Source organism: Loxodonta africana, chromosome 4 (assembly GCF_030014295.1).
Source record: "Loxodonta africana isolate mLoxAfr1 chromosome 4, mLoxAfr1.hap2, whole genome shotgun sequence".
Taxonomy (NCBI): Eukaryota; Metazoa; Chordata; class Mammalia; order Proboscidea; family Elephantidae; genus Loxodonta; species Loxodonta africana.
This window is the reverse complement of record NC_087345.1, coordinates 144,401,946-144,428,344: the sequence shown is the minus strand read 5'-3', so window position 1 is coordinate 144,428,344 and position 26,399 is coordinate 144,401,946. Positions and strand designations below refer to the sequence as shown.

At 39.3% G+C, this 26,399-nt stretch overlaps 1 protein-coding gene across 7 annotated transcripts in view; it reads right to left on the bottom strand.

Annotated features, from left to right (window-relative positions):
• Positions 1-26,399, bottom strand: part of FBH1 (F-box DNA helicase 1) — a 96,555-nt gene that overhangs the window by 35,461 nt on the left and 34,695 nt on the right. For 6 of the 7 annotated variants that reach the window (XM_064284825.1, XM_010590760.3, XM_010590762.3 and 3 more), the window contains 6 exons: positions 15,279-15,378; positions 15,064-15,185; positions 13,149-13,224; positions 12,322-12,519; positions 11,685-11,810; positions 9,866-9,972 (listed from right to left, as the gene is read on the bottom strand). In XM_064284825.1, the coding sequence (XP_064140895.1) occupies positions 9,866-9,972; positions 11,685-11,810; positions 12,322-12,519; positions 13,149-13,224; positions 15,064-15,185; positions 15,279-15,378 (729 nt within the window). Of the gene's footprint in view, positions 1-4,316; positions 5,123-9,865; positions 9,973-11,684; positions 11,811-12,321; positions 12,520-13,148; positions 13,225-15,063; positions 15,186-15,278; positions 15,379-26,399 lie in introns of those variants that run through there. The other variant, XM_064284824.1, reaches the window with a different exon arrangement.

The window sequence follows — 26,399 nt, the reverse complement described above, 5'->3', positions numbered from 1 at the left end:
TCATAAAACAAACCTTTGCAGAGTCCAAAACATCGAAATATTACAAAGCATCTTCTCAGACCACAAGGGAATAAAACTAGAAATCAATAACAGAAAAACCAGGGAAAAGAAATCAAATACTTGGAAAATGAACAATACTCTCCTGAAAAAAGACTGGGTTATAGAAGCCATCAAGGAGGGAATAAGGAAATTCATAGAAAGCAACGAGAATGAAAATACTTCCTACCAAAACCTCTGGGACACAGCAAAAGCAGCGCTCAGAGGCCAATTTATATCGATAAATACACACATACAAAAAGAAGAGCCAAAATCAGAGAACTGTCCCTACAACTTGAACAAATAGAAAGTGAGCAACAAAAGAATCCATCAGGCCCCAGAAGAAAACAAATAATAAAAATTAGAGCTGAACTAAATGAATTAGAGAACAGAAAAACAATTGAAAGAATTAACAAAGCCAAAAGCTGGTTCTTTGAAAAAATTAACAAAATTGATAAACCATCGGCTAGACTGACTAAAGAAATACAGGAAAGGAAACAAATAACCCGAATAAGAAACAAGAAGGACCACATCACAACAGAACCAAATGAAATTAAAAGAATCATTTCAGATTATTAGGAAAAATTGTACTCTAACAAATTTGAAAACCTAGAAGAAATGGATGAATTCCTGGAAAAACACTACCTACCTAAACTAACACATTCAGAAGTAGAACAACTAAATAGGCCCATAACAAAAAAACAGTTTGAAACGGTAATCAAAAAACTCCCAACAAAAAAAAGCCCTGGCCCGGACGGCTTCACTGCAGAGTTCTACCAAACTTTCAGAGAAGAGTTAACACCAATACTTCTGAAGGTATTCCAAAGCATAGAAAATGACAGAATACTACCCAGCTCATTCTATGAAGCCACCATCTCCCTGATACCAAAACCAGGTAAAGACATTACAAAAAAAAAAAATTATAGACCTATATCCCTCATGAACATAGATGCAAAAATCCTCAACAAAATTCTAGCCAATAGAATCCAACAACACATCAAAAAAATAATTCACCATGATCAAGTGGGATTTATACCAGGTATGCAAGGCTGGTTTAATGTTAGAAAAACCATTAATGCAATCCATCACATAAATAAAACAAAAGACAAAAACCACATGATCTTATCAATTGATGCAGAAAAGGCATTTGACAAAGTCCAACACCCATTTATGATAAAAACTCTTACCAAAATTGGAATTGAAGAAAAATTCCTCAACATAATAAAGGGCATCTATGCAAAGCCAACAGCCAATATCACTCTAAATGGAGACAACCTGAAAGCATTTCCCTTGAGAACGGGAACCAGACAAGGATGCCCTTTATCACCGCTCTTATTCAACATCGTGCTGGAAGTCCTAGCCAGGGCAATTAGGCTAGACAAAGAAATAAAGGGCATCCGGATTGGCAAGGAGGAAGTAAAGTTATCACTATTTGCAGATGACATGATTATATACACAGAAAACCCTAAGGAATCCTCCAGAAAACTACTGAAACTAATAGAAGAGTCTGGCAGAGTCTCAGGTTATAAAATAAACATACAAAAATCACTTGGATTCCTCTACATCAACAAAAAGAACACCGAAGAGGAAATAACCAAATCAATACCATTCACAGTAGCCCCCAAGAAGATAAGATACTTAGGAATAAATCTTACCAAGGATGTAAAAGACCTATACAAAGAAAACTACAAAGCTCTACTACAAGAAATTCAAAAGGACATACTTAAGTGGAAAAACATACCTTGCTCATGGATAGGAAGACTTAACATAGTAAAAATGTCTATTCTACCAAAAGCCATCTATACATACAACGCACTTCGATCCAAATTCCAATGTCATTTTTTAATGTGTTGGAGAAACAAATCACCAACTTCATACGGAAGGGAAAGAAGTCTCGGATAAGTAAAGCATTACTGAAAAAGAAGAAGAAAGTGGGAGGTCTCACTCGACCTGATTTCAGAACCTATTATACAGCCACAGTAATCAAAACAGCCTGGTACTGGTACAACAACAGGCACATAGATCAATGGAGCAGAATTGAGAACCCAGATATAGATCCATCCACGTATGAGCAGCTGATATTTGACAAAGGACCAGAGTCAGTTAATTGGGGAAAAGATAGCCTTTTTAACAAATGGTGCTGGCATAACTGGATATCCATTTGCAAAAAAATGAAACAGGACCCATACCTTACACCATGCACAAAAACTTACTCCAAGTGGATCAAAGACCTAAACATAAAGACTAAAACGATAAAGATCATGGAAGAAAAAATAGGGACAACCCTAGGAGCCCTAATACAGGGCATAAACAGAATACAAAACATTACCAAAAATGATGAAGAGAAACCAGATAACTGGGAGATCCTAAAAATCAAACACCTATGCTCATCTAAAGACTTCACCAAAAGAGTAAAAAGACCACCTACAGACTGGGAAAGAATTTTCAGCTATGACATCTCCGACCAGCGCCTGATCTCTAAAATCTACATGATTCTGTCAAAACTCAACCACAAAAAGACAAACAGCCCAATCAAAAAGTGGGCAAAGGATATGAACACACATTTCACTAAAGAAGATATTCAGGCAGCTAACAGATACATGAGAAAATGCTCTCGATCATTAGCCATTAGAGAAATGCAAATTAAAACTACGATGAGATTCCATCTCACTCCAACAAGGCTGGCATTAATCCAAAAAACACAAAATAATAAATGTTGGAGAGGCTGCGGAGAGATTGTAACTCTTATACACTGCTGGTGGGAATGTAAAATGGTACAACCACTTTGGAAATCTATCTGGCGTTATCTTAAACAGTTAGAAATAGAACTACCATACAACCCAGAAATCCCACTCCTCGGAATATACCCTAGAGATACAAGAGCCTTTACACAAACAGATATATGCACACCCATGTTTATTGCAGCACTGTTTACAATAGCAAAAAGTTGGAAGCAACCAAGGTGTTCATCAACGGATGAATGGGTAAATAAATTGTGGTATATTCACACAATGGAATACTACGCATCGATAAAGAACAGTGACGAATCTCTGAAACATTTCATAACATGGAGGAACCTGGAAGGCATTATGCTGAGTGAAATTAGTCAGAGGCAAAAGGACAACTATTGTATAAGACCACTATTATAAGATCTTGAGAAATAGTAAACCTGAGAAGAACACATACTTTTGTGGTTACGAGGCGGGGAGGGAGGGAGGGTGGGAGAGGGTTTTTTACTGAATAATCAGTAGATAAGAACTGCTTTAGGTGAAGGGAAAGACAACACTCAATACATGGAAGGTCAGCTCAGTTGGACTGGACCAAAAGCAAAGAAGTTTCCGGGATAAAATGAATGCTTCAAAGGTCAGCGGAGCAGGGGTGGGGGTCTGGGGTACATGGTTTGAGGGGACTTCTAAGTCAATTGGCAAAATAATTCTATTATGAAATCATTCTGCATCCCACTTTGAAATGTGGCGTCTGGGGTCTTAAATGCTAACAAGTGGCCATCTAAGATGCATCAATTGGTCTCAACCTACCTGGAGCAAAGGAAAATGAAGAACACCAAGGCCACACGACAACTAAGAGCCCAAGAGACAGAAAGGGCCACATGAACCAGAGACCTACATCATCCTGAGACCAGAAGAACTAGTTGGTGCCCGGCCACAATCGATGACTGCCCTGACAGGGAGCACAGCAGAGAACCCCTGAGGGAGCAGGAGATCAGTGGGATGCAGACCCCAAATTCTCATAAAAAGACCAAACTTAATGGTCTGACTGAGACTGGAGGAATCCCGGCGGCCATGGTCCCCAGACCTTCAGTTGACACAGGACAGGAACCATCCCCGAAGACAACTCATCAGAAATGAAAGGGACTGGTCAGCGGGTGGGAGAGAGATGCTGATGAAGAGTGAGCTAATTATATCAGGTGGACACTTGAGATTGTGTTGGCAACTCTTGTCTGGAGGGGGGATGGGAGGATAGAGAGAGAGGGAAGCCGGCAAAATTCTCACGAAAGGTGAGACTGAAAGGGCTGACTCAATAGGGGGAGAGCAAGTGGGAGTACGGAGTAAGATGTATGTAAACTTATATGTGACAGACTGATTGGATTTGTAAACGTTCACTTGAAGCTTAATGAAAGTTAATAAAAAAAGTAAATGATGAGATTAGGAAGCATATGGGACAGTTTTGGTAAATGTTATAACATACATAATTTTGCAACAGTAGGAACGAAAAAATATGTATGGTTACACAGGTATATATATACATAGGCCCCCACATGTCTGTCAGTTTGTCGTATTGTGTTGCTATGATGCTGGAAGCTATGCCACCAATATTCAGGTACCAGCAGGGTCACCCATGGAGGAGAGGTTTCAGCTGAGCTTCCAGACTTGACACAGGCTAGAAGAAGTACCTGGCAGTCTACTTCCGAAAAGAATCAGCCAGTGAAAACCTTATGAATAGGAGCAGGACACTGTCTGATATAGTGCCAGAAGATGATCCCCCAGGTTGGAAGGCACTCAAAAGACGACTGAGGAAGAGCTGCCTCCTCAAAGTACAGTCGACCTTAACGATACAGATGAAGTAAAACATTCAGGACCTTCATTTGCTGATGTGGCATGACTCAAAAATGAGAAGAAACACCAGCAAACATGCGTTAATAATCGGAACCTTGAATGTACAAAGCATGAATCTAGGAAAACTGGAAATCATCAAAAATGAAACGGAATGCATAAACACTGATATCCTAGGCATTAGTGAGTTGAAGTGGACTGGTATCAGCCATTTTGAATTGGACATCATATAGTATACTAGGCCGGGAATGACAACTTGAAGAGGAATGGCGTTGCATTCATCTCCAAAAAGAACATTTCAAGATCTATCCTGAAGTGCAACGCTGTCAGTGATACGATAATATCCAAACACCTACAAAGAAGACCAGTTCATATGACTATTATTCAAACTTACCCACCAACCACTAAGGCCAAAGATGAAGAAATTGGAGATTTTTATCAGCTGCTGCAGTCTGAAATTGATCGAACAGGCAATCAGGATGCATTGATAATTATTGGTGATTGGAATGTAAAAGCTGGAAACAAAGAAGAAGGATTGGTAGTTGGAAAATATGGCCTTGGTGATAGAAACAATGCTGGAGATTGAATGACAGAATTTTGCAAGACCAATGACTTCTTCATTGCAGATACCTTTTTTCACCAACATAAACAGTGACTGTACACATGGACCTCGCCAGATTGAACACACAGGAATCAAATCGACTACATCTGTGGAAAGAGATGATGGAAAAGCTCAATATCATCAGTCAGAACAAGGCCAGGGGCCAACTGTGGAACAGACCATTAATTAATCGCTCATATGCAAGTCCAAGCTGAAACTGAAGAAAATCAGAGCAAGTCCACAAGAGCCAAAAGACGACCTTGAGTATATTCCACCTGAATTTAGAGCTCATCTCAAGAATAGTTTTGACGCGCTGAACACTAATGACCGAAGACCAGACGAGTTGTGAAATGACATTAAGGACACCATACATGAAGAAAGCAAGAGGTCATTGAAAAGACAGGGAAGAAAGAAAAGACCAAGACGGCTGTCAGAAGCGGCTCTGAAACTTGCTCTTGAACGTCGAGCAGCTAAAGCAAAAGGAAGAAATGATGACATAAAAGAACTGAACATAAGATTTCAAAGGGTCGCTTGAGAAGACAAAGTATTATAATGACTTGTGCAAAGAGCTGGAGATAGAAAACCAAAAGGGAAGAACACACTTGGCATTTCTCAAGCTGAAAGAGCTGAAGAAAAAATTCAAGCCTGAAGTTGTAACAGTAAAGGATTCTATGGGGAAAATACTAAATGATGCAGGAAGCATCAGAAGAAGATGGAAGGAATACACAGAGTCATTATACCAAAAAGAATTAGTCAAGGTTCAACCATTTCAAGGGTAGCATATGATCAGGAACTGATGGTACTGAAGGAAGAAGCCCAAGCTGTACTGCAGGCACTGGTGAAAAACAAGGCTCCAGGAATTGACCAGGTATCAATTGAGGTGTTTGAACCAACAGATGCAGCGCTGGAGGTGCTTACTCGTCTGTGCCAAGAAATATGGAAAACAGCTTCCTGGCCAACCAACAGAAAGAGATCCACATTTATGCCTATTCCCAAGGTGATCCAACCGAATATGGAAATTATCAAACAATATCATTAATATCACATGCAAGTAAAAGTTTGCTGAAGATCATTTAAAAGTAGCTGCAGCAATATATCAGCAGGGAACTGCCAGAAATTCAGGCTGGTTTCAGAAGAGGACGTGGAACCAGGGATATCATTGCTGATGTCAAATGGATCCTTGCTGAAAGCAGGGAATACCAGAAGGATGTTTACCTGTGTTTTACTGACTATTGCATAAAGGCATTTGACTGTGTGGATCATAACAAATTATGGATAACACTGCAAAAAATGGGAATTACAGAACAGTTAATTGTGCTCACGAGGAATCTTACATAGATCAAGAGGTAGTTGTTCAGACAGAACAAGGGGATACTGAAGGGTTTAAAGCTAGGAAAGGTGTGCGTCAGGGTTATATCCTTTCACCATATCTATTCAATCTGTATGCTGAGCAAATAATACGAGAAGATGGACTATATGAAGAACGGGGCATCAGGACTGGAGGAAGACTCATTAACAACCTGTGTTATGCAGATGACACAACCTTGCTTGCTGAAAGTGAAGAAGACTTGAAGCACTTACTAACGAAGATCAAAGACCACAGCCTTCAGTATAGATCGCACCTCGACATAAAAGAAAACAAAATCCTCACAACTGGACCATAAGCAACATTATGCATGATACATGAAGAAAAGACTGAAGTTGCCAAGGATTTCATTTTCCTTGGATCCACGGTCAACACTTATGGAAGGAGCAGTCAAGAAATCAAAAGATGCATTGCACTGGGCAAATCTGCTGCAAAGGACCTCTTTAAAATGTTGAAAGGCAAAGATGTCACCTTGAAGACTAGGGTGCGCCTGACCGAAGCCGTGGTATTTTCAATCGCATCATATGCATGTGAAAGCTGGACAATGAATAAGGAAGACTGAAGAAGTGATACCTTTGAATTGTGGTGCTGGCAAAGAATACTGAATATACCATGGACTACCAAAAGAATGAACAAATTTGTCCTGGAAGAAGTACAACCACAATGCTCCTTAGAAGTAAGGATGGCGAGACTGCATCTTACATATTTTGGACACGTTGTCAGGAGGGATCAGTCCCTGGCAAAGGACATCACGCTTGGTAAAGTACAGGGTCAGGGGAAAAGAAGACGAAAGGTGGACTGACACAATGGCTGCAACAATGGACTCAATCATAACAACGATTTTAAGGATGGCGCAGGACTGCAAAGTGTCTCATTCTGTTGTGCGTAGGGTCGCTGTGAGTCGGAACTGACCCAACGGCACCTAACAACAGGTGTACAGGAAGGCACATATGAGTACATGGGTGTCCATGTATAGGTGTATCTGTAGGCATATGTATTACATGTTTGTGTGTGCTGCATATATACTCATATATATAATAAAACACATGGGGGCACAGTTACAGATACTTCCTGGACATAACCAAACAACTCATGGGATTGGTTTGCTGTGTTCAAAAGCTTGGGACCATAGTCTCGTAGGACAACTCAGTCAACTGGCATAACATAGTCCATAAAGATAATGTTCTATATCCTAGTTTGGTGAATAGTATCTGGGAACCTAAAAGCTTACGAGCGGCCATCTAAGACACAACTATTGGTTCTCTACTTGTCTGGAGCAAAAGAGAATGAAGGAAACCAAAGACTCATAGAACAAACTAGTCCACAGAACTACCAGCCCATATGAACCACGGCCTCTTCTACCCTGAGGCCAGGACTAGATGGTGCCTGGCTACCACTACCTTCTGTTCTGACCAGAGCTTCAAACTGTTTCATTTCAGTTAAAACCTCTGCTAAGAATTTACATTTCTACCCCAGACATACTGAATCAGAATCTATATTTTAACAAGATCTTCAGGTGATTCTTAAGACTATTTGTACATGAAAACTACTATTCTGCTTAACTTCCTGGGATCCTGGCTTGGAGATTAAGAAAAGTCACATTTATCTCAAACCAGAAGTCAACAAACCCCAGCTGGTAGGCCAAATCCAGTACAGTGCCTGTTTTCGTAAATTAAGTTTTATCGGAACACAGCATGCTCATTTGTTTACATATTGTCTGTGACTGTTTCCTGTTACAACAACAGAGTTAAGTAATTGCAACAGAGACCAGATGGCCTACAAAGCCTAAAATATTCACTATCGGTCCTTTACTGACAAAGTTTGTTGACCCCTGCTCTAAACCATCTCTTGAACCTTCAGTGGGTGATTCAGGTGCAAGGTAACCAGTCTTTCTTACACAAGAGACTCCACCATTGTGATGGGTCATATAGAGCATTTATTTGTAGCTTCTTCCTTTTTAACCCTAATATTATCTTCCTCAAAAATGCAAACAGAAACGTATTTGTTTAAACAAACTCAGTGTTTGTTCCTTTGTCTAAAACGTGGAGCCTATGAGGGCACGGAATTTCTGTTGCCTAGCATTATACCCCCAGTGCCTAGAAAGTACTCAATAAATGTTCAATTTTGACTACCAGGGTTCTGTCTTAGCATCACTTAACAACTTTGAGACTCTAGCCACCATTTACTAAAACAGAGGTACTACCCTTCCCACAAGGTGTGAAGCCGTTAGCTACAATGCTTAGACTCTACAGCTTCTAGTATTTCTCAATTCCCTGAGAGAACAGGACAAGACGGCACTCTGAATAAATCATCCTGCTAGACAAAACTGTTTGTTTTGGAGATAGCTAAAGAATAAAGGTGTATTTATATTAACTTTTATATTTAAGTTTTAGGTTTCAGGCATAAGCATTTTTGGCTCAGGGAAAGATGGACTAAGTAGTAATATTAGCTCAAATCTCTGTTGTAGTTTCCAATAGGGTTGAAAAGACTAAATAGTTTCTACTCTAGCTAGCCTGTGAAAAGCAGAAAAGATACAAGTACGTAAAGAGAGGAGGGGAAACACTTGGTTTGTGAAGGGTAAAGAGTGAGGGCTGACTAAGCTCACTTTTCTGCATGTTAGCTAGTGACAAGAGGCCAGGGGACTAAACACTTATTCTTCCCTGCAAGGACATACGCCTTCAGAGAAGCCTATTGGTGGTGGCAGCTGCCATTTCTAAAGGGTCTAGGGCATGGGAGGGAAGAATTTTAGGCATAGAAAACATTCTTGCCTTTTTTCCCCCCAAGGATGTTGAGAATTAACTAAGCAAGGGAAAAATGAAGCAATACATGAACACGGTTGATGTTTAAAAAAAAAAAACTTTTAAAATAAAATTTGAAAAGAACCCACGTCTTGTTTGTTTGGTTGGAATACTTCTTGCACTAACAACTGGCCTCTGTACATACAGGAGCTGTACTCCAGCTCCTGACCTAAAGGCTTTTGAATGCCTACGGGGTGATCCCTTATTCAAACTAAGCCAAATTCAAACATGGTTAAATTAACTCAGGCTACCCATGTCTCGGAGCCCTGGTGGCACAGTGGTTGAAGTGCTTGGCTGTTAACCTGTCAGCAGTTCGAACCCACTAGAGGCTTCACAGGGAAAAAATAGGTGGCAGTCTATTTCCGTAAAGATCACAGCCTAGGAAACCCTATAGAGCCGTTCTACTCTGTCCTTATAGGATCGCTATGGTCGAAATTGACTTCACGGCAGTGGATTTTTTTTTTTTTTTTTTTTTGGTATCCATGTCTCTTACCCCAGCCAAAGTCAAAATGTTTTCCAATGATTTGGTCATGATGAGGCGCTTCTTGGCACGAGTCACTGCAACATACAGTAAATTCCATTCATCCTCAGAAAATGACTCTAAAGAAAGGAAAGGAAAAATACATATAACGTCAAAAGACTGCTGATAAAAATTTACGTTCTTATCTGAATGTTTACTACCCTTCACCCTTCCCCACCAAAAAACATCCACTCACAATTTGCTGGCAGTATACACAAACTTTTCCTATACACACCAACTCCAAAAGCCTGACAGGCTAATGGTAGAGTACACTGAGTTTTATTTAGTCCTACTATAGGTAAACCTGGAAGTTTGTTCGTTATTCAACACATGTGATATACCAAGTAAATATGTACATTCATTATCTCAGTTATCCTCACGACAATCCTGTAAGCCTAATAAGGAAACTAAGATGGTAAATCACTTAAACAAACAAGGCCATAGTTTATCAAGTGTCCACGATTTGAACCCAAGTCTGGCATCGCTGTTAGGTGCTATCAAGTTGATTCCAACTCATGGCGACTCATGTGTGCCGAGTAGAACCGCTCTATAGGGTTTTTTCAAGGCTATGACCTTTCAGAAGCAGATCGCCAGGCCCGTCTTCCGAGGTGGGTCTGGGTGGGTGTGAACTGCCAGTCTTTCTGCTAGTAACCCTTCTGTTGGTAGTCGACTGCTTAAGCATTTGCACCATCCAGTCTACTCCTGTCCAAAGTCCACGTTCTTTCCATTTCATTATGCGGTCTCTCTGGTACTACCTAGTCCAATCTGGAAATGTCTTGTGTTGTCATGGGACAACCAGGGAAGAAAAGTAAATTTACAAGTCTTTACTGCCTTACACCTCTCCTCTCATTCATAATACTTAGCACAGAGATATTCAATAAAAAGCACTGGCCTATAAATATACTAAAAGCCATCAACTTGTACACGTTAAATGAGTAAATTTGTATAGTATGTGAATTATAACTAATAAAGCTGTTACCAAAAAAAATTATGTAAACATGTAATGACCAGTGGGCGGGGGGGCGGGTTAGAAATTAAATAAACTTCAAAAAAGTAAACCAGTTAATCTCTCTCTCTCTCTGGCCACCTCCTGTCCCCATTCTACTCCAATTTACACTCAGTATCATGTCTTTCCCTCATTTTGAGTATATTTAGCCAAGATAAGGAATTTTTAGTATTTATGTTTTTGGCATTCCAATGTATGCTATGCCCCCAAATTTTTAATCCATGGTTAATAGAGAGTTCTTGTTTGTTTGTTTCTAGGGAAACTTTAAATGAGTTTATTCTAACATTTAAAACCAAAACAACAACTCTGATACTTAGAGTTTAAGAAATAGCCTTGAGTATAAATTTACAAAAAAGCAAACAAATGATAGAGTACTCACTATTTCACCTTTTATGATTTTCTGATCTCTTTATTAAAAAGAGGGCAGATTAAAGAAAAAAGGATCTTGGTGAGAAACTACATAAAACTTTCAAGCTTTTATGAGGCTAAGTCACCTGGTGTCTGATGGTAAAACACTCAAAGCTGAAGAGAAATGCCTGTAAGTAGCCACAAAAAGCATAACCTCCCTGCAAACAAACAGCCCTTAGAGAGGTGGACCTTGTGAAGGTTTGGTTTTTCTAAAAACCACAGTATAAGAACTAAGAGTTAGGACTAGGAGGTGTTTTTTTCTTCTAGAGGGGTCATACCAGGAGGCCACACCATCCAACAGAAAGTAAGGCAGTCAAGAGGAAGCATCCCCATGAACTTTTAATGGCTTAAACAGAAGAGTGCAACCAATCTCCTTACCAACTCTGAAGTGGGGGAGCTGTGCGAGATTATGCCTGGCACAAGGCACTTTCACAAAATCATCCAAGACATGCACTGTATCAAACTCCAATCCCTTGGCTTTGTGCACAGTGCCCAAAATGTACTCTAGAATTAAAACACAGCCGTTAGATGGAGACTTGACAGGGAAGGAAAAAAGGGGGGGAGGGGGGAACTATATGCTTTCTAATATACTCTTAAAACCCTAACTACATTTTCTTGCCTATGTGTAGCCTTGGGAAAAAAAATGAAACCACAATCAAAAATAAATACATTAATAAATGAGAAAAGTAGAAAATTAGCTGCAGGAGAAGTAGTACGTCTCAGAATACCATTCCAGAGCTCTAAGTGACTATCCACCTCCTGTATTTTACAGATAAAGGGACAAAGGCCCAGAAGAGGTTGAGTTGCTTGTCCACAGTTACACGATGGTTACATTCAGGTTAGAAAACCCTGCTCTACCCGCTTGGAAGTAGAACAGAAGTAAAGAGCCCCTAATGAATGACAACTTCAATCCCCTTTCTCTTAATGCCAATAACTGGTATTTCATGCAGGCAAGAAGCATCTGAAGAACATGTGTTCCTTCTCCTGGTGGGAATTTAAGAACTGTTTTCCTTACCTGCAAAGTCCAAATCTTCTATATGGCATCTTCCTATCCTTTCCACCAGTTCTGGAATCCTGATATTATACTTTTCAACCACGGCAATCTTGGCTTCAAGCTCCTTATCCTCGGCAGCAATCACATACCTCTTCAAACCACTAAAGCCTTCTTTGTGTACCCATCTTCTAATAAATTTGTCTTTAATAATGAGGTTTTCTAAGGAGAATGCATAACAGGTTAACATGATATAAGCTGCACTAAAATACAGTGGCAACAGCTACACATTTACAACCAACAACATAGTAGATCAATGGCTTTAAAGTTGGGAAATCCAGGTTCTAGTCCTGACTACATCACTAAATTTGCTGTGTGTTCCTGGGCAAGTCAGTGAAATTACCTGTGCTTTAGCCTCTCCATCTCTAAACTGAGGATAAAGAACCCTACCCTTGAGCTCCATACCTACTTCACAGGGATCTAAAATAGCGCTGTAACTGTGAAAAGAAAAGCGCTATAGAAATGTTAGAAATTATAATTTGGGGCTCATGCAGAAGATTCTGTGTGTAAAGCTGCCCAGGCAGACAGAAAGATGATGGTGAAGACAGCATAAGGGATCAGGGTTAAAAGAAACTTAGACTTCTAACAGAAGGATCCAGAAAGAGCTGCAAGTATCTCTGAAAACAGGAGGCCTCAGGCATCCCACTCTTCATGGGAAAAGAGCAACAACACTAGTTCTACCCTTCTCCGGAAGGAAATTAAGAACACTGACCGAGAATGGCCCACTCTTTTCCCGTCCCTTGCCATTTGAGTGCTTCCTTCCACTGCACCAAGGCCAGCAGGGTACTCACGTTTCTTCCGTTCTTCCTCTGGCTGAAGAAGGATCCAAATATCAATGATTCTGTCCAATCCAAATGATTTAATCCCCTGAAAGAGTTTTTTGGTGGGATTTTTGTTTTTTTGTTTTTGTTTTTTGCTTTGTTTTGTTGTTTGTTTGCTTTTGTTTTAACAAAACAAAGTAAATGTACAGATGGGAATTTGAAATGAGATGATTTCTTGGAAACAGATCTCATATCATACCCAAAGCATAAAGACAGTAAGCAGGACACTTGATCAAGCACAAAGTACTCAGCTATAATGCCACCTGAAACTCAGCATCATCAAATTCTACGCTTTGGCTGCTACCTCAAACTCTTCCTATGTTTTCAAAAAAACTAGCTGTACTCTGTTTTTTCATTAATAAAGGGGCAATTTAAATCTACCTTCCAGGAATATAAAAAGACTGTAATGAAGAATACAAATGGTACCTGGGTATAAAGTACTGAGTATGAATACTCACCATGGTTTCTTCTGAGGGAAGAACTACAGACTATCTTTAGATCCCAATTATTGTACATTTTAAAAGGTAACTCCTGGGTGAGAGAGCTAACTATACCACAGTTTAACCCAATTCTACCCAAGGAGTGTCTGCTGAGCACTGTGTGCTCCAGCGCTAGGACAGAGTGAAGCACTAACACAAAAGAAAGAGACAACAAGGGCCCCATTCACTGAGAAGAGAAACGTAAAACATCAATAAAAAACAGAGACCAAAATAAGACAGTATGCATTATAATTCGAAACCAGATGTAATCAAGTACAACAATACATATTACAGGCGATAAATGGATGTATGAGAGGGGAAGAGAACTTACTTTTCATTATGCCCAACATGGATAATATTCCAAAAGTACCGTTTTCTTAAAATGAAAAGCTAAATTATGCTATAGTCACTGGATGAAATATTGTAAAGTCATCAAAGTAGGAATGTGAAAGAAACTATGCTATGTGCTGAGTGAAAAATAGCATACATTTTTATGTACACTACAATTATAATTATACAATGTATACATCCACAAGGAGAAAGACAAAAAATTAGGAAAAATAAAAATTATTATACAAAATACTGAGATTACGGGTGATTTTTTCTCTTCCCTTCAGTTCCCAAAATTTCTATAATATGGCTATATAATCTTTATAAATAAAAAAGAGAAAAATTACAACACCTTTTGGTTATGATTCACTTACTATATTTATTGAGTGCCTAGCACATAGTAGGCCCTCAAAAATATTTTTTCACTGACTTGATTTGTAAACTTTCACTTAAAGCACAATAAAAATTATTAAAAAAAATATTTTTTCATAAATGAATGAATGAATATACTTTAGTCATACCACATTGCTTCAAAGAGTTAAAAATGCCATACGCGTATCAGTTAATCCTCCTAACTTCCCCATGAAACAGGTAAAGAAAAGGCATTATTCTATCTTAGAGAAGGAGAGAATGAGGCACACAGAAGTTGTGACTTGCTCCAAGCCACACAAAGTTAGTGACAGAACCAGAGCTAGAACCCAGGTGTTCAAACTCAATCACCAGAGAACATTAGTGCTTCTCAGCGTGTTGTTACCTCAGTTGTTCTTAGAACAATGAACAACACACAACCAGAAAAACTTCAGGTAGAAACCCAATAACCAGCAGCCTCATTCATATAGTGAAAGATAATTTTTAAAGAGTGAGAGATAGGATCCTCCTTTGTTATTGCCCTGACTTTATAGCATAATTAGAAAAGCCAGGGACAAAGATTTCAGTCACAGCTCAGCCTAGTGAAAACGGTCAAAAACACAAATGCTTTCTTACATAATAATGCTAATTAAGTTGAATGTTTTGACTGGATATGCCCATCTGCAAAGTTTCTGTACATGAAGCAGTCAACAGAAATTTACTCTTACCCCAATCAAATGTATCTTTGAAGGCACTTCTCCTTCAGTCACCCGCACAGCCTCATCAAACACATTGGCATTTGTCCGGGACAACAGGGCCACTTGCCCCTTTGTATCGCCTCTAATGCCACCTTTTGGGAGAGAGCACAAACTCTATGGCAAATCAAAATAAGTGGAAAACAAAATTTTGTAACAAATAAAAGCACAGCAACTGAAAAACTTACTCTGATTGTATCCTCCAACCAAAGTCTTCTTCCTTACTCTCTTGCAGACATCCAAGATAGTAGCTCCCACATAAGCTATTTCCACACCAAATCTAAAACTCTATTGCAAAACAACAAAACAAAAGGAGTCAGCAACCCTCCCTGATGTATGTTAGCACAATTTCTATCACTGCCAAGGCCAGGCCTTGCTAAACCCAACTAGTTACTAACTCTACAAGGAAAGGGTATTTGGAAATTCCAACTGTAAAACCACTTGTTCCTAAACACGAGCTTGGTAATCAAAAAATCAATGGTCTTATCTCAGTCCAACAAGTCTTGCATTAATCAAAAAAACACAAAACAATAAATGTTGCAGAGGTTGTGGAGAGACTGGAACACTTAAACACTGCTGGTGGGAATGTAAAATGGCACGACCACTTTGGAAATCGATTTGGCATTTCCTTAAAAAGCTAGAAATAGAACTACCATATGATCCAGCAATCCCACTCCTTGGACTATATCCTAGAGAAATAAGAGCCTTTACACGAACAGATATATGCACACCCACGTTCACTGCAGCACTGTTTATAATAGCAAAAGATGGAATCAACCAAGGTACTCATCAACAGATGAATGGATAAATAAATTATGGTATATTCACACAATGGAATACTACACATTGATAAAGAATACTGATGAATCTGTGAAACATTTCATAACATGGAGGAACCTGGAAGGCATTATGCTGAGTGAAATTAGTCAGCTGCAAAAGGACAAATATTGTATAAGACCACTATTATAAGAACTCGAGAAACAGTTTTAACAGAGAAGAAAATATTCTTTGATGGTTACGAGGGGGGAGGGAAGGAGGGAGGGAGAGGGATATCCACTAATTAGATAGTAGATAGGAACTATTTCAGGTGAAGGGAAAGACAACACACAGTACAGGAGAGGTCAGCACAACTGGACTAAACCAGAAGCAAAGAAGTTTCCTGAATAAACTGAACACTTCAAAGGCCAGTGTAGCAGGGGTGGGCGTTTGGGGACCATGGTTTCAAGGGACATCTAAGTCAACTGGCATAATAAAATCTATTAATAAAACATTCTGCATCCCACTTTGGAGAGTGGCATCTGGGGTCTTAAACGTTAGCAAGTGGCCAGCTAAGACTCATCAATTGGTCTCAACCTACCTGGACCAAAGGAGAATGAAGAATACCAAAGATATAAGGTAATTACAAGCCCAAGAGACAGAGAGGGCCACATAAACCAGAGACTACACCAGCCTGAGACCAGAAGAACTAGATGGTGTCCAACTACAACCGATGACTGCCCTAACGGAGAACCCCTGAGGGAGCAGGAGAACAGTAGAATGCAGACCCCAAATTCTCACAAAAAGACCAGACTTAACGGTCTGACTGAGACTAGAAGCACCCTGGTGGTCATGTTGCCCAGATATTCCGTTAGCCCAAGACAGGAACCATTCCCAAAGCCAATTTTTCAGACAGGGATTGGAGTGGACTGTGGGATAGAAAGTGATACTGGTGAAGAATGAGCTTCTTGGATCAAGTAGGCACATGAGACTATGTTGGCATCTTCTGTCTATAGGGGAGATGAGAAGGCAGAAGGGGTCAGAAGCTGGCCGAGTGGACACGAAAAGAGAGAGTGGAGGGAAGAAGCATCCTGTTTCATTAGGGGGAGAGCAATTAGGAGTATACAGCAAGGTGCACATAAATTTTTGTATGAGAGACTGACTTGATTTGTAAACTTTCACTTAAAGCACAATAAAAATTAAAAAATAAAAATTACTGGTCCTTATTCCCAGATGTTAAAAATAGCATTTTCTATCGTGAAACCTCTAAGAGCCCTGGTGGCATAGTGGTTAAAGTGCTTGGCTGCTAATTAAAAGGTCGGTGATTTGAACCCACCAGCTACTCCACAGAAGAAAGATGTGGCACTCTGCTTCCACAAAGATTACAACCTTGGAAACCCTATGGGGCAGTTCTCCTCTGTCCTATCCAGTCGCTATGAGAATCAACTCTACAGCAATGGGATCATGAAATTTCAGGTAATTTTTGTTTACCCCTTACCCCCAAATCCAAATTTTGATAATTTTACCATTATAACGTTTATAACCATCTTTTTCTATCACTGCTACCACCTTAGCTCAAAAACTCAAACTTCGTTACGAACCTACGTGGTCTCTTTACCTCCACTCTACTGTCCCTGTCAAATGATTCTCAATACCTCTGCCAAATGAATCATTCCCACTTAAGACATCCGCTAGCCATAAAGAATGAACATGCATGAAGAAAAAAGTAATGAGCTCACTTTGAAGTTCCTTCACCATGTGGATAGCCTTTATTTCCCATTACTCCTCAACACCAATAGTAAGCTTTTCTTTTAAGCAACTCTACCCATTTTTCTAAATTAAATCTTACAAAGAAGCTCAAATTATACAAAAGATTAAGAGAGAGTAGGGAGGGTTTCTGCCCTTTCCTTTGAGAGGCCTTTCAACATTAATTTTTAAAACTGCCCTACATAAACCAGCCACAAGTATGGCTGTTATTCCCTGAGCCTTTTTATTTCCTTCTGCCTTGGCTAGAAGTCCTTTTCCCCTATCAAAATAATTTTCTACCCTTCAAAATTCAGCCCCAGTCCTGACTTCCTTAATCACTCCAGCTGGAAAGATACTGCTCTTCCCCAAACTCATGGTATTTATTATTTTCTCCATGTATTCATAACTTACGGTAATCGAATATTAGGTGCTTTGATGATACGATCACCAAAGTCCAAGGAAAACTAGGCCTTCAAAAAACAGCGCTTTATTGCTATAAAACTATTCCGAGTGGACTGCAACCCAAAGTATACAATAAATATTCATGAGTCCATACTGATATTAAATGATTGAATAAATAAATGGGGAAAAGAGACAAATCTCCCTTGTAGAAGAATTCCAAATAATTTATGTAGATACTCCACCCTCAAGAAGAAGGCCACAAATCCCCATTCCTTAAGTGTGGGCTTAGTATAGTGACGTCCTTCCAAAGAGCAGGATATGGACAAAGGGGAAAAAGTAACTTCACAGTGGAGAAACCTAACAAACACTACTTCAGCTGAGTGATCAAGGTCAACTACAACAGTCATAAATCATGTGAATAGTGTGTACTCCCCTTGATATCCTGTGATAAAAATGGCACTTTACCTCTGAGGTCTTCCCCCCAAATCACCATAACCACAATCTAATCATGAGAAAAACACCAAATAAATTTCAATAGACAAGCACCTACAAAATACTAAACCAATACTCCTTAAAACTGTCAAGGTCACCAAAATCAAGAAAAGCCTGAGAAACTGTCACAGCCAAGAAGAGCCTAAGGACACATGAAAACTAAATGTAATGTGGTATCAAGAAAAGAAACTTGAAACATCAAAGACAATAGTTAAACACTAAGGACTAAGGAACAAAGGAATTCTGTTAAGAATGTATCAATACTGGAGGCCTTACTTCACCGGATTTTAGAACCTATTATACCGCCACAGTAGTCAAAACAGCCTGGTACTGGTACAACAACAGATACATGGACCAATGGAACAGAATTCAGAATCCAGACATAAATCCATCCACCTACAGGCAGTTGATATTTGACAAAGGACCCGAAACAGTTCAATGGGGAAAAGACAGTCTTTTTAACAAACTGTGCTGGCATAACTGGATATCCATCTGCAAAAAAATGAAACAAGACCCACACCTCCCTCCGTGCACAAAAACTAACTCAAAGTGGATCAAAGACCTAAATATAAAATCTAAAACGATAAAGATCATGGAAGAAAAAATAGGGACAATGTTAGAAGCCCTAAAACATGTATACGAAACATTATAAGGAATGTAGAAGAAAAACGAGATAACTGGGAGCTCCTAAAAATCAAACACCTATGCTCATCCAAAGCCTTCACCAAAAGAGTAAAAAGACTACCTACAGACAGGGAAAAAGTTTTTAGCTATGACATTTCTGATCAGCGCCTGATCTCTAAAATCTACACGCCACTGTGAAAACTCAACTGCAAAAAGACAAATAACCCAATTAAAAGATGGGCAAAAGATATGAATAGACACTTCACTAAAGAAGTCAGGTAGCTAACAGATATATGAGGAAATGTTCATGATCATTAGCCATTAGAGAAATGCAGATCAAAACTACAATGAGATTTCATCTCACTCCAACAAGGCTGGCATTAATAAAAAAACAAAAACAAAATAATAAATGTTGAAGAGGCTGTTGAGAGACTGGAACACTTATACACTGCTGGTGGGAATGTAAAATGGTATAACCACTTTGGAAATCAATTTGCTGCTTCCTTAAAAAGCTAGAAACAGAACTACCATACGATCCAGCAATCCCACTCCTTAGAATATATCCTAGAGAAATAAGAGCCTTTACATGAACAGATATATGCACACCGATGTTTACTGCAGCATTGTTTACAACAGCAAAAAGATGGAAGCAACCAAGGTGCCCATCAATGGATGAATGGATAAATAAATTATGGTATATTCACACAGTGGGATACAACGCGTCGATAAAGAACAGTGAGGAATCTGTGAAACATTTCATAACATGGAGGAACCTGGAAGGCATTATGCTGAGTGAAATCAGTCAGTGGCAAAAGCACAAATATTGTATAAGACCACTATTATAAGAACTTGAGAAATAGTTTAAACTGAGAAGAAAACATTCTTTTGTGGTTATGAGAGGGGGGAGGGAGGGAGGGTGGGAGAGGGGCATTCAATAATTAGATAGTGTGGGTTTTTTTCTTTTAAGAACTACTTTAGGTGAAGGGAAAGACAGCACACAATAGGAGAGGTCAGCACAACTGGACTAAACCAAAAGCAAAGAAGTTTCCTGAATAAGCTGAATGCTTCGAAGGCCAGCGTAGGAGGGGCAGGGGTCTGGGGACCATAGTCTCAGGGGACATCTAAGTCAATTGGCATAATAAAATCTATTAAGAATACATTCTGCATCCCACTTTGAAGAGTGGCATCTGGGGTCTTAAATGCCAGCAAGCAGCCATCTAAGATGCATCAATGAGTCTCAACCCACCTAGAGCAAAGGAGAATGAAGAACATCAAGGACACAAGGCAATTACGAGACCGAGAGACAGAAAGGGCCACATGAACCAGAGACTACATCATCCTGAGACCAGAAGAACTAGATGGTGCCTGGCTACAACAGATGACTGCCCTGACAGGGAAAACAACACAGAACCCCTGAGGGAGCAGGAGAGCAGTGGGATGCACACCCCACATTCTTGTAAGACCAGACTTAATGGTCTGACTGACACCAGAGGGACCCCAGTGGTCATGGCCCCCAGACCTTCTGTTGGCCCAGGACAGGAACCATTCCTGAAGCCAACTCTTCAGACATGGATTGGACTGGACAATGGGTTGGAGAGGGATGCAGGTGAGGAATGAGCTACTTGGATCATGTGGACACTTGAGACTATGTTGGCATCTCCTGCCTGGAGGGGAGATGAGAGGGTGGAGGGGTTAGAAGCTGGTGAAATGGACATGAAAAGAGAGGGTGGAGGGACAGAGCGGGCTGTCTCATTAGGGGGAGAGTAATTGGGAGTGTGTGACAAGGTGTATATGGGCTTTTGTGTGAGAGACTGACTTGATTTGTAAACTTTCACTTAAAGCATAATAAAATTAAAAAAAAAAAAAAGAATGTATCAATACTGGCTCATTAACTGTGGCATAGGTGCCGTAGTAATGTAAGAGGTAATGATAGGGGAAAATAGGTGGCAGGAGGAGGGTATAACAGAAAACTCTGTACAATCTTCTCAATTTTTCTGTGAACCTAAAACTGTTCTAAAAATAACCAAAAAAAAACAAAACAAACCCATTGCCATCAAGTTGACTCTGACTCATAGCAACCTTATATCACAGGGCAGAACTGCTCCATAGGGTTTCCAAGGAGGGGCTGGTGGATTTGAATTGCCAACCTTCTGGTCAACAGCTGAGCTCTTAACCACTGTGCCACCAGGGCCCCGTTCTAAAAATAAAGTCTATTTATTATTATTATTTATTAAGAAAAAAAAACTATTCTGAGCTGATGCCACCCAAATCACCAAAGGAATGGAATAAAGTCACAAAGCAGGCTACAGGACTTTCTATGACACAAAGCATACAGATTTTTGTACAAATTATATTTTTTTAATTGTGCTAAATATATATATAACAAAACATTTGCCATTTCAACACTTTTTACATGTACAATTCAGTAACATTAATTATGTTCATCATGGTGTTCAACCATCACTACAATCTCTTTCCAAACTTTTTCATCACCCTTAACAAAAACTGAGTATCACCGAAAGCAATGAGTCCCCTTCACCCTCTCTCCTGCTTCCCTCTGGTAATCACTAACAAACTCTGGTCTCTAAACACTTGACTGTTCTGGATATTTCACATAAGTGAATCACATAATATTTGTCCTTTTATGACTGACTTATTTCACTCAGCATAATGTTTTCAAGGTTCAGATTACATATTTTAAAAAGTGACACCTCATATCCTCTAGCACTGAGTTTCTTAAAAGCAATGGTTCTCAAACCTCTTGGTCTCAAGACCCTTCATACGTTTAAAATTACTGAAGCCCCCAAGGAGCTTTTATGTATGTAAGTCAGATTTATCTATATTTACCATATTAGACACTAAAAATATTTTTAATTTTTAAAGTATTTCTGAATTTTTATTTAAAATTTAAAGGGAAAAATTTTCAATAACCACATTATATGAGAACACAAACATGATTTGAAACATAACTATATATTCAAAAAAAATTTAGTGAGAAGAGTAGCACCACTATACGTGTTTTGTAAATCTCTTTAATGCCTAAATTAATAGAAGACAGCTGTATTCTCATATTTATATCTCTATTCAATCTGTTATGACATTTGTTTGGGTTGAAGTATTTGAAGAAAATGCAGCCTCGCACAGATATGTAGTTGAAAGGGAGGAATGTTTACAAGCCTATTCAGTCAATCAAGAATATTATTCTTTGATATTACACCAAAACTTAACAATGGTAGTTTCTTAAAGGTTAGTTGTAATGTGGAATCTAAAACTACATCAATGAACTTTTTGTTCTCTGTTACATTAAAATCCACTGATTTAACTTAACTTTGAAATGGATTTTTTATCCATGCATATTTTGTAACAACAATGCAATAGTTACTTAGAAAATACTAGATCACTGAGTTGCAATGTTCTTCTAGACGTTGACACATTTCATAACTCAGCATAAAAAAAATAAAACTGGGGCAGGGCCAAGATGGCAGCATAGACAGAAGCTTCAGCAAGCACTCTTCCAAAAAAACCCAAAAAATAAGTGAAACGATTGTATTTATGAAACCCAGGTACCCTGAACATCAAAAGCAATGTTAGAAAACAAAATGAGGGGCAGGGGGAGGAAGAGACAGTTCAGATGCTGAGAGGAGTTACCACGCCTTAACTGCCAGGAGCCCTCAGGCACCATTCCCGGGAGCAGCGGCAGCAGGCTGGTACTAGCATTCGACAGCAGTTTCCTCAGAGAGAAGCAGTCAACCACATGGCCTACTCACACCTCCAGAATCAGAGAAGAACGGTGCTCTGGTACTCTCGGCAAAAGCTAAATACTTGTGTATATTTTACTGCACTCCCGCCACCCCGCAAGCCAGCTTCAGTGGCTGATTTCCCACGGCCTGAGATAGGCCCTGTTCAGCGCCTAGAGCCACCCTCCCAGCCTTGGAGAAGAAATATATTCGCAATTGGGGGAAAAGATAATTTGCCAGCTCCATTACCTGGGGGAGCTCAGGACAGAAGCAGCTCCCAGTCCAGGCATAAACAGTCCGTGAACTTTAAGTACCTTTCCCCTCTGCATGGACCTCTATGGGCCTAAATCAGGAGAATATGCCCTTGTTGGCAGGCTACAACGGTTTCAGCTGTGCAGTGGAGAGGTGGGTGTTTGATGTTTGACATTGCTTTGCCTATTAAACAGGGTCCTCACCTACCAGCATCAGGGGCCTAAGAACTTGTGGCTCCACTCAGGTCATCAAGCCACCCAAGACAGAGGTCCAAGGGTAACTGTTACCTCTCAGCCCTTATAACCAAAAACATTGTGTGCCATGGTCTGTCTGTAGAACCTACCCACCTGTATGCTCTAGGGAACAGGGACACACTTTACTCAGAGACACTTGGGGGATGATTCTCAGCCCCGTGCCTTGTTCAGAGCATGACACCCTGCTGCAACTAGATATCAGTCCCTATACCCATCACCCCTGCCCCTCTAAGGCTGTAGGACACAGCCTGTACCACATACTTCATGATCAGCTACCTGGACACCAGAGCTGAATTCATACAAGAAAAGTGAATGGACTCCAAGACTGATATACCTGATAACAGCTCTAGGCATCTGGGGACAGGACGTCAGAGCTCCAAAGGCGAAAAAAATCAAGCTAGCTCACTCAGCAACCTATTTGGGCATATCAAAACAAAACAAAGCAAGAAGCTATGACACAGTAAGCAAACATAAAATAAACTAACCCAATAGTCAATATCAAGTCACATAAAGAAACTGAGCATGATCGCCTCAACAAGCTCTCAAAACCAAGAATCAAGGGTTTTTCTAGATGAAAGCGCCTTCCTGGAATTACCAGAGGCAGAATACAAAAGATCAAAATACACAACCCTTCAAGACATAAGGAAGGAAATCGAGCAATACACAGAACAAGCCAAGGAACACACAGATAAAGCAGTTGAAGAAGTTAAAAAGATTTTTCAGGAACATAATGAAAAATTTAATAAGCTGAAAAAATTCAGGAACAGAGAGCAATCAGAAATCCAGAAGATTAACAATAAAATTTCAGAAGTAGACAACTCAGTACAAAGTCAGAGGTGCAGAATTGAGGAAGTGGAAGGCAGAACCTCTGAACTTGAAGATAAAGCACTTGGCACTAATATATTTGAAAAAACAAATAAAATTTTTAAAAAATGAAGACACCTTAAGAATCATGTGGGACTCTATCAAGAGAAATAACCTACGAGTGACTGCAGTACCAGAACAGGGAGGGATAACAGAATATACAGAGAGCATTCTTGAAGATTTGTTGGCAGAAAACTTCCCTGATATCGTGAAAGATGAGAAGGTATCTATCCAAAATGCTGATCGAACACCACATAAGGTAGATTTTAAAGTCACCAAGGCTTATTATAATCAAACTTGCCAAAACCACAGATAGAGAATTTTAAGAGCAGCTAGGGATAAACAAAAAGTCACCTACAAAGAAGAGTCAATGAGAATAAGTTCAGACTACTTGGCAGAAACCATGCAGGCAAGAAGGCAATGGGATGACTTATATAAAAAACTGCAGGAAAAAAAACTGCCAGCCAAGAATCATATATCCAGCAAAACTGTCTTTCAAATACGAAGGTGAAATTAGAACATTTCCATATAATCAGAAGTTTAGCGAATTCATACAAACCAAACCAAAACTACAAGAAATACTAAAGGGAGTTCTTTGATTAGAAAAACAATAATATCACGTTATCAACCCAAGACTAGAACACCAGGCAATCAGATGTGAGCTCAGACAGGGAAATCACAAAAATCCAGATTAAAAAAACACTCAAAACAAGGAAACAGCGATGTTATTACGTAAAAGAAGACAACATTAAAACAATAAAGAAGGACGAAGAAATGTAGTCACAGATCTTCCATATGGAGAGAAAGACAAGGCGATACAAAGAAATAAAAATTATGTTTAAATTTAGAAAAATAGGGGTAAATAATAAGTTCACCACAAAGGAGACAAACTATCCTACACATCAAAATAAAATACAAGAAAAAAAGAGACTCAGCAGAAACAAAATCAACAACAACGAATACGAGGAAAGGACAACATATAAAGATAACCTACCCGAAACCCACTGCCCTGGAGTCAATTCCGACTTATAGCGACCCTATAGGACAGAGTAGAACTGCCCCACAGAGTTTCCAAGGAGTGCCTGGCAGGTTTGAACTGCCGACCTCTTGATTAACAGCCATAGCACTTAACCACTACGCCACCAGGGTTTCCGATAATCTACTCAGCACATAAAATTAAGAGGGAAAAAGAAACTGTAAACAACACACAAAAAAAGACATCAAAATGATACCACTAAATTCATAGTATCTACCTATCCGTAATTACGCTGAATGTAAATGGACTAAATGCACCAATAAAGAGACAGAGAGTGACAGAACGGATTAAAACACACGATCCATCTATATGCTGCCCACAAGTGACACACCTTAGAGACACAGACAAACTAAAACTCCAAAGATGGAAAAAAATATATCAAGCAAAAAGCAATCAAAAAAGAGCAGGAGTGGCAATATTAATTTCTCACAAAATAGACTTTAAAGTTAAATCTATCATAAAAAAGATAAAGAAGAACACTATATAGTGATTAAAGGGACAATATACCAAGAAGATAGAAACATATTAAATATTTACGTACCCAATAATAGGGCTGCAAGATACATAAAACAAACTCTAACAGCATGGAAAAGTAAGACAGACAGCTCCACAATAATAGTAGGAGACTTCAACACACCACTTTCAGTGAAGGACTGGACATCCAGAAAGAAGCTCAATAAAGACACAGAAGATCTAAATGCCACAATCAACCAACTTGACCTCATAAACGTATACAGAACACTCCACCCAACAGCAACCAAGCATGCTTTCTTTTCTAGTGCACATGGAACATTCTCTAGAATAGACCACATAGTAGGTCATAAAGCAAGCCTTAGCAGAATCCAAAACATTGAAATATTACAAAGCATCCTCTCTGACCATAAGGCCATAAAAGTGGAAATCAATAACAAAAAAAGCAGGGAAAAGAAATCAAACACTTGGAAACTGAACAATACTTTGCTCAAAAAAGACTGGATTATAGATGATATTAGGACGGAATAAAGAAATTCATAGAATCCAATGAGAATGAAAACACTTCCTATCAGAACCTTTGGGACACAGCAGAAGTGGTACTCAGAGGCCAATTTATATCAATAAATGCACACATACAAAAAGAAGAAAAGGGCAAAAATCAAAGAATTATCC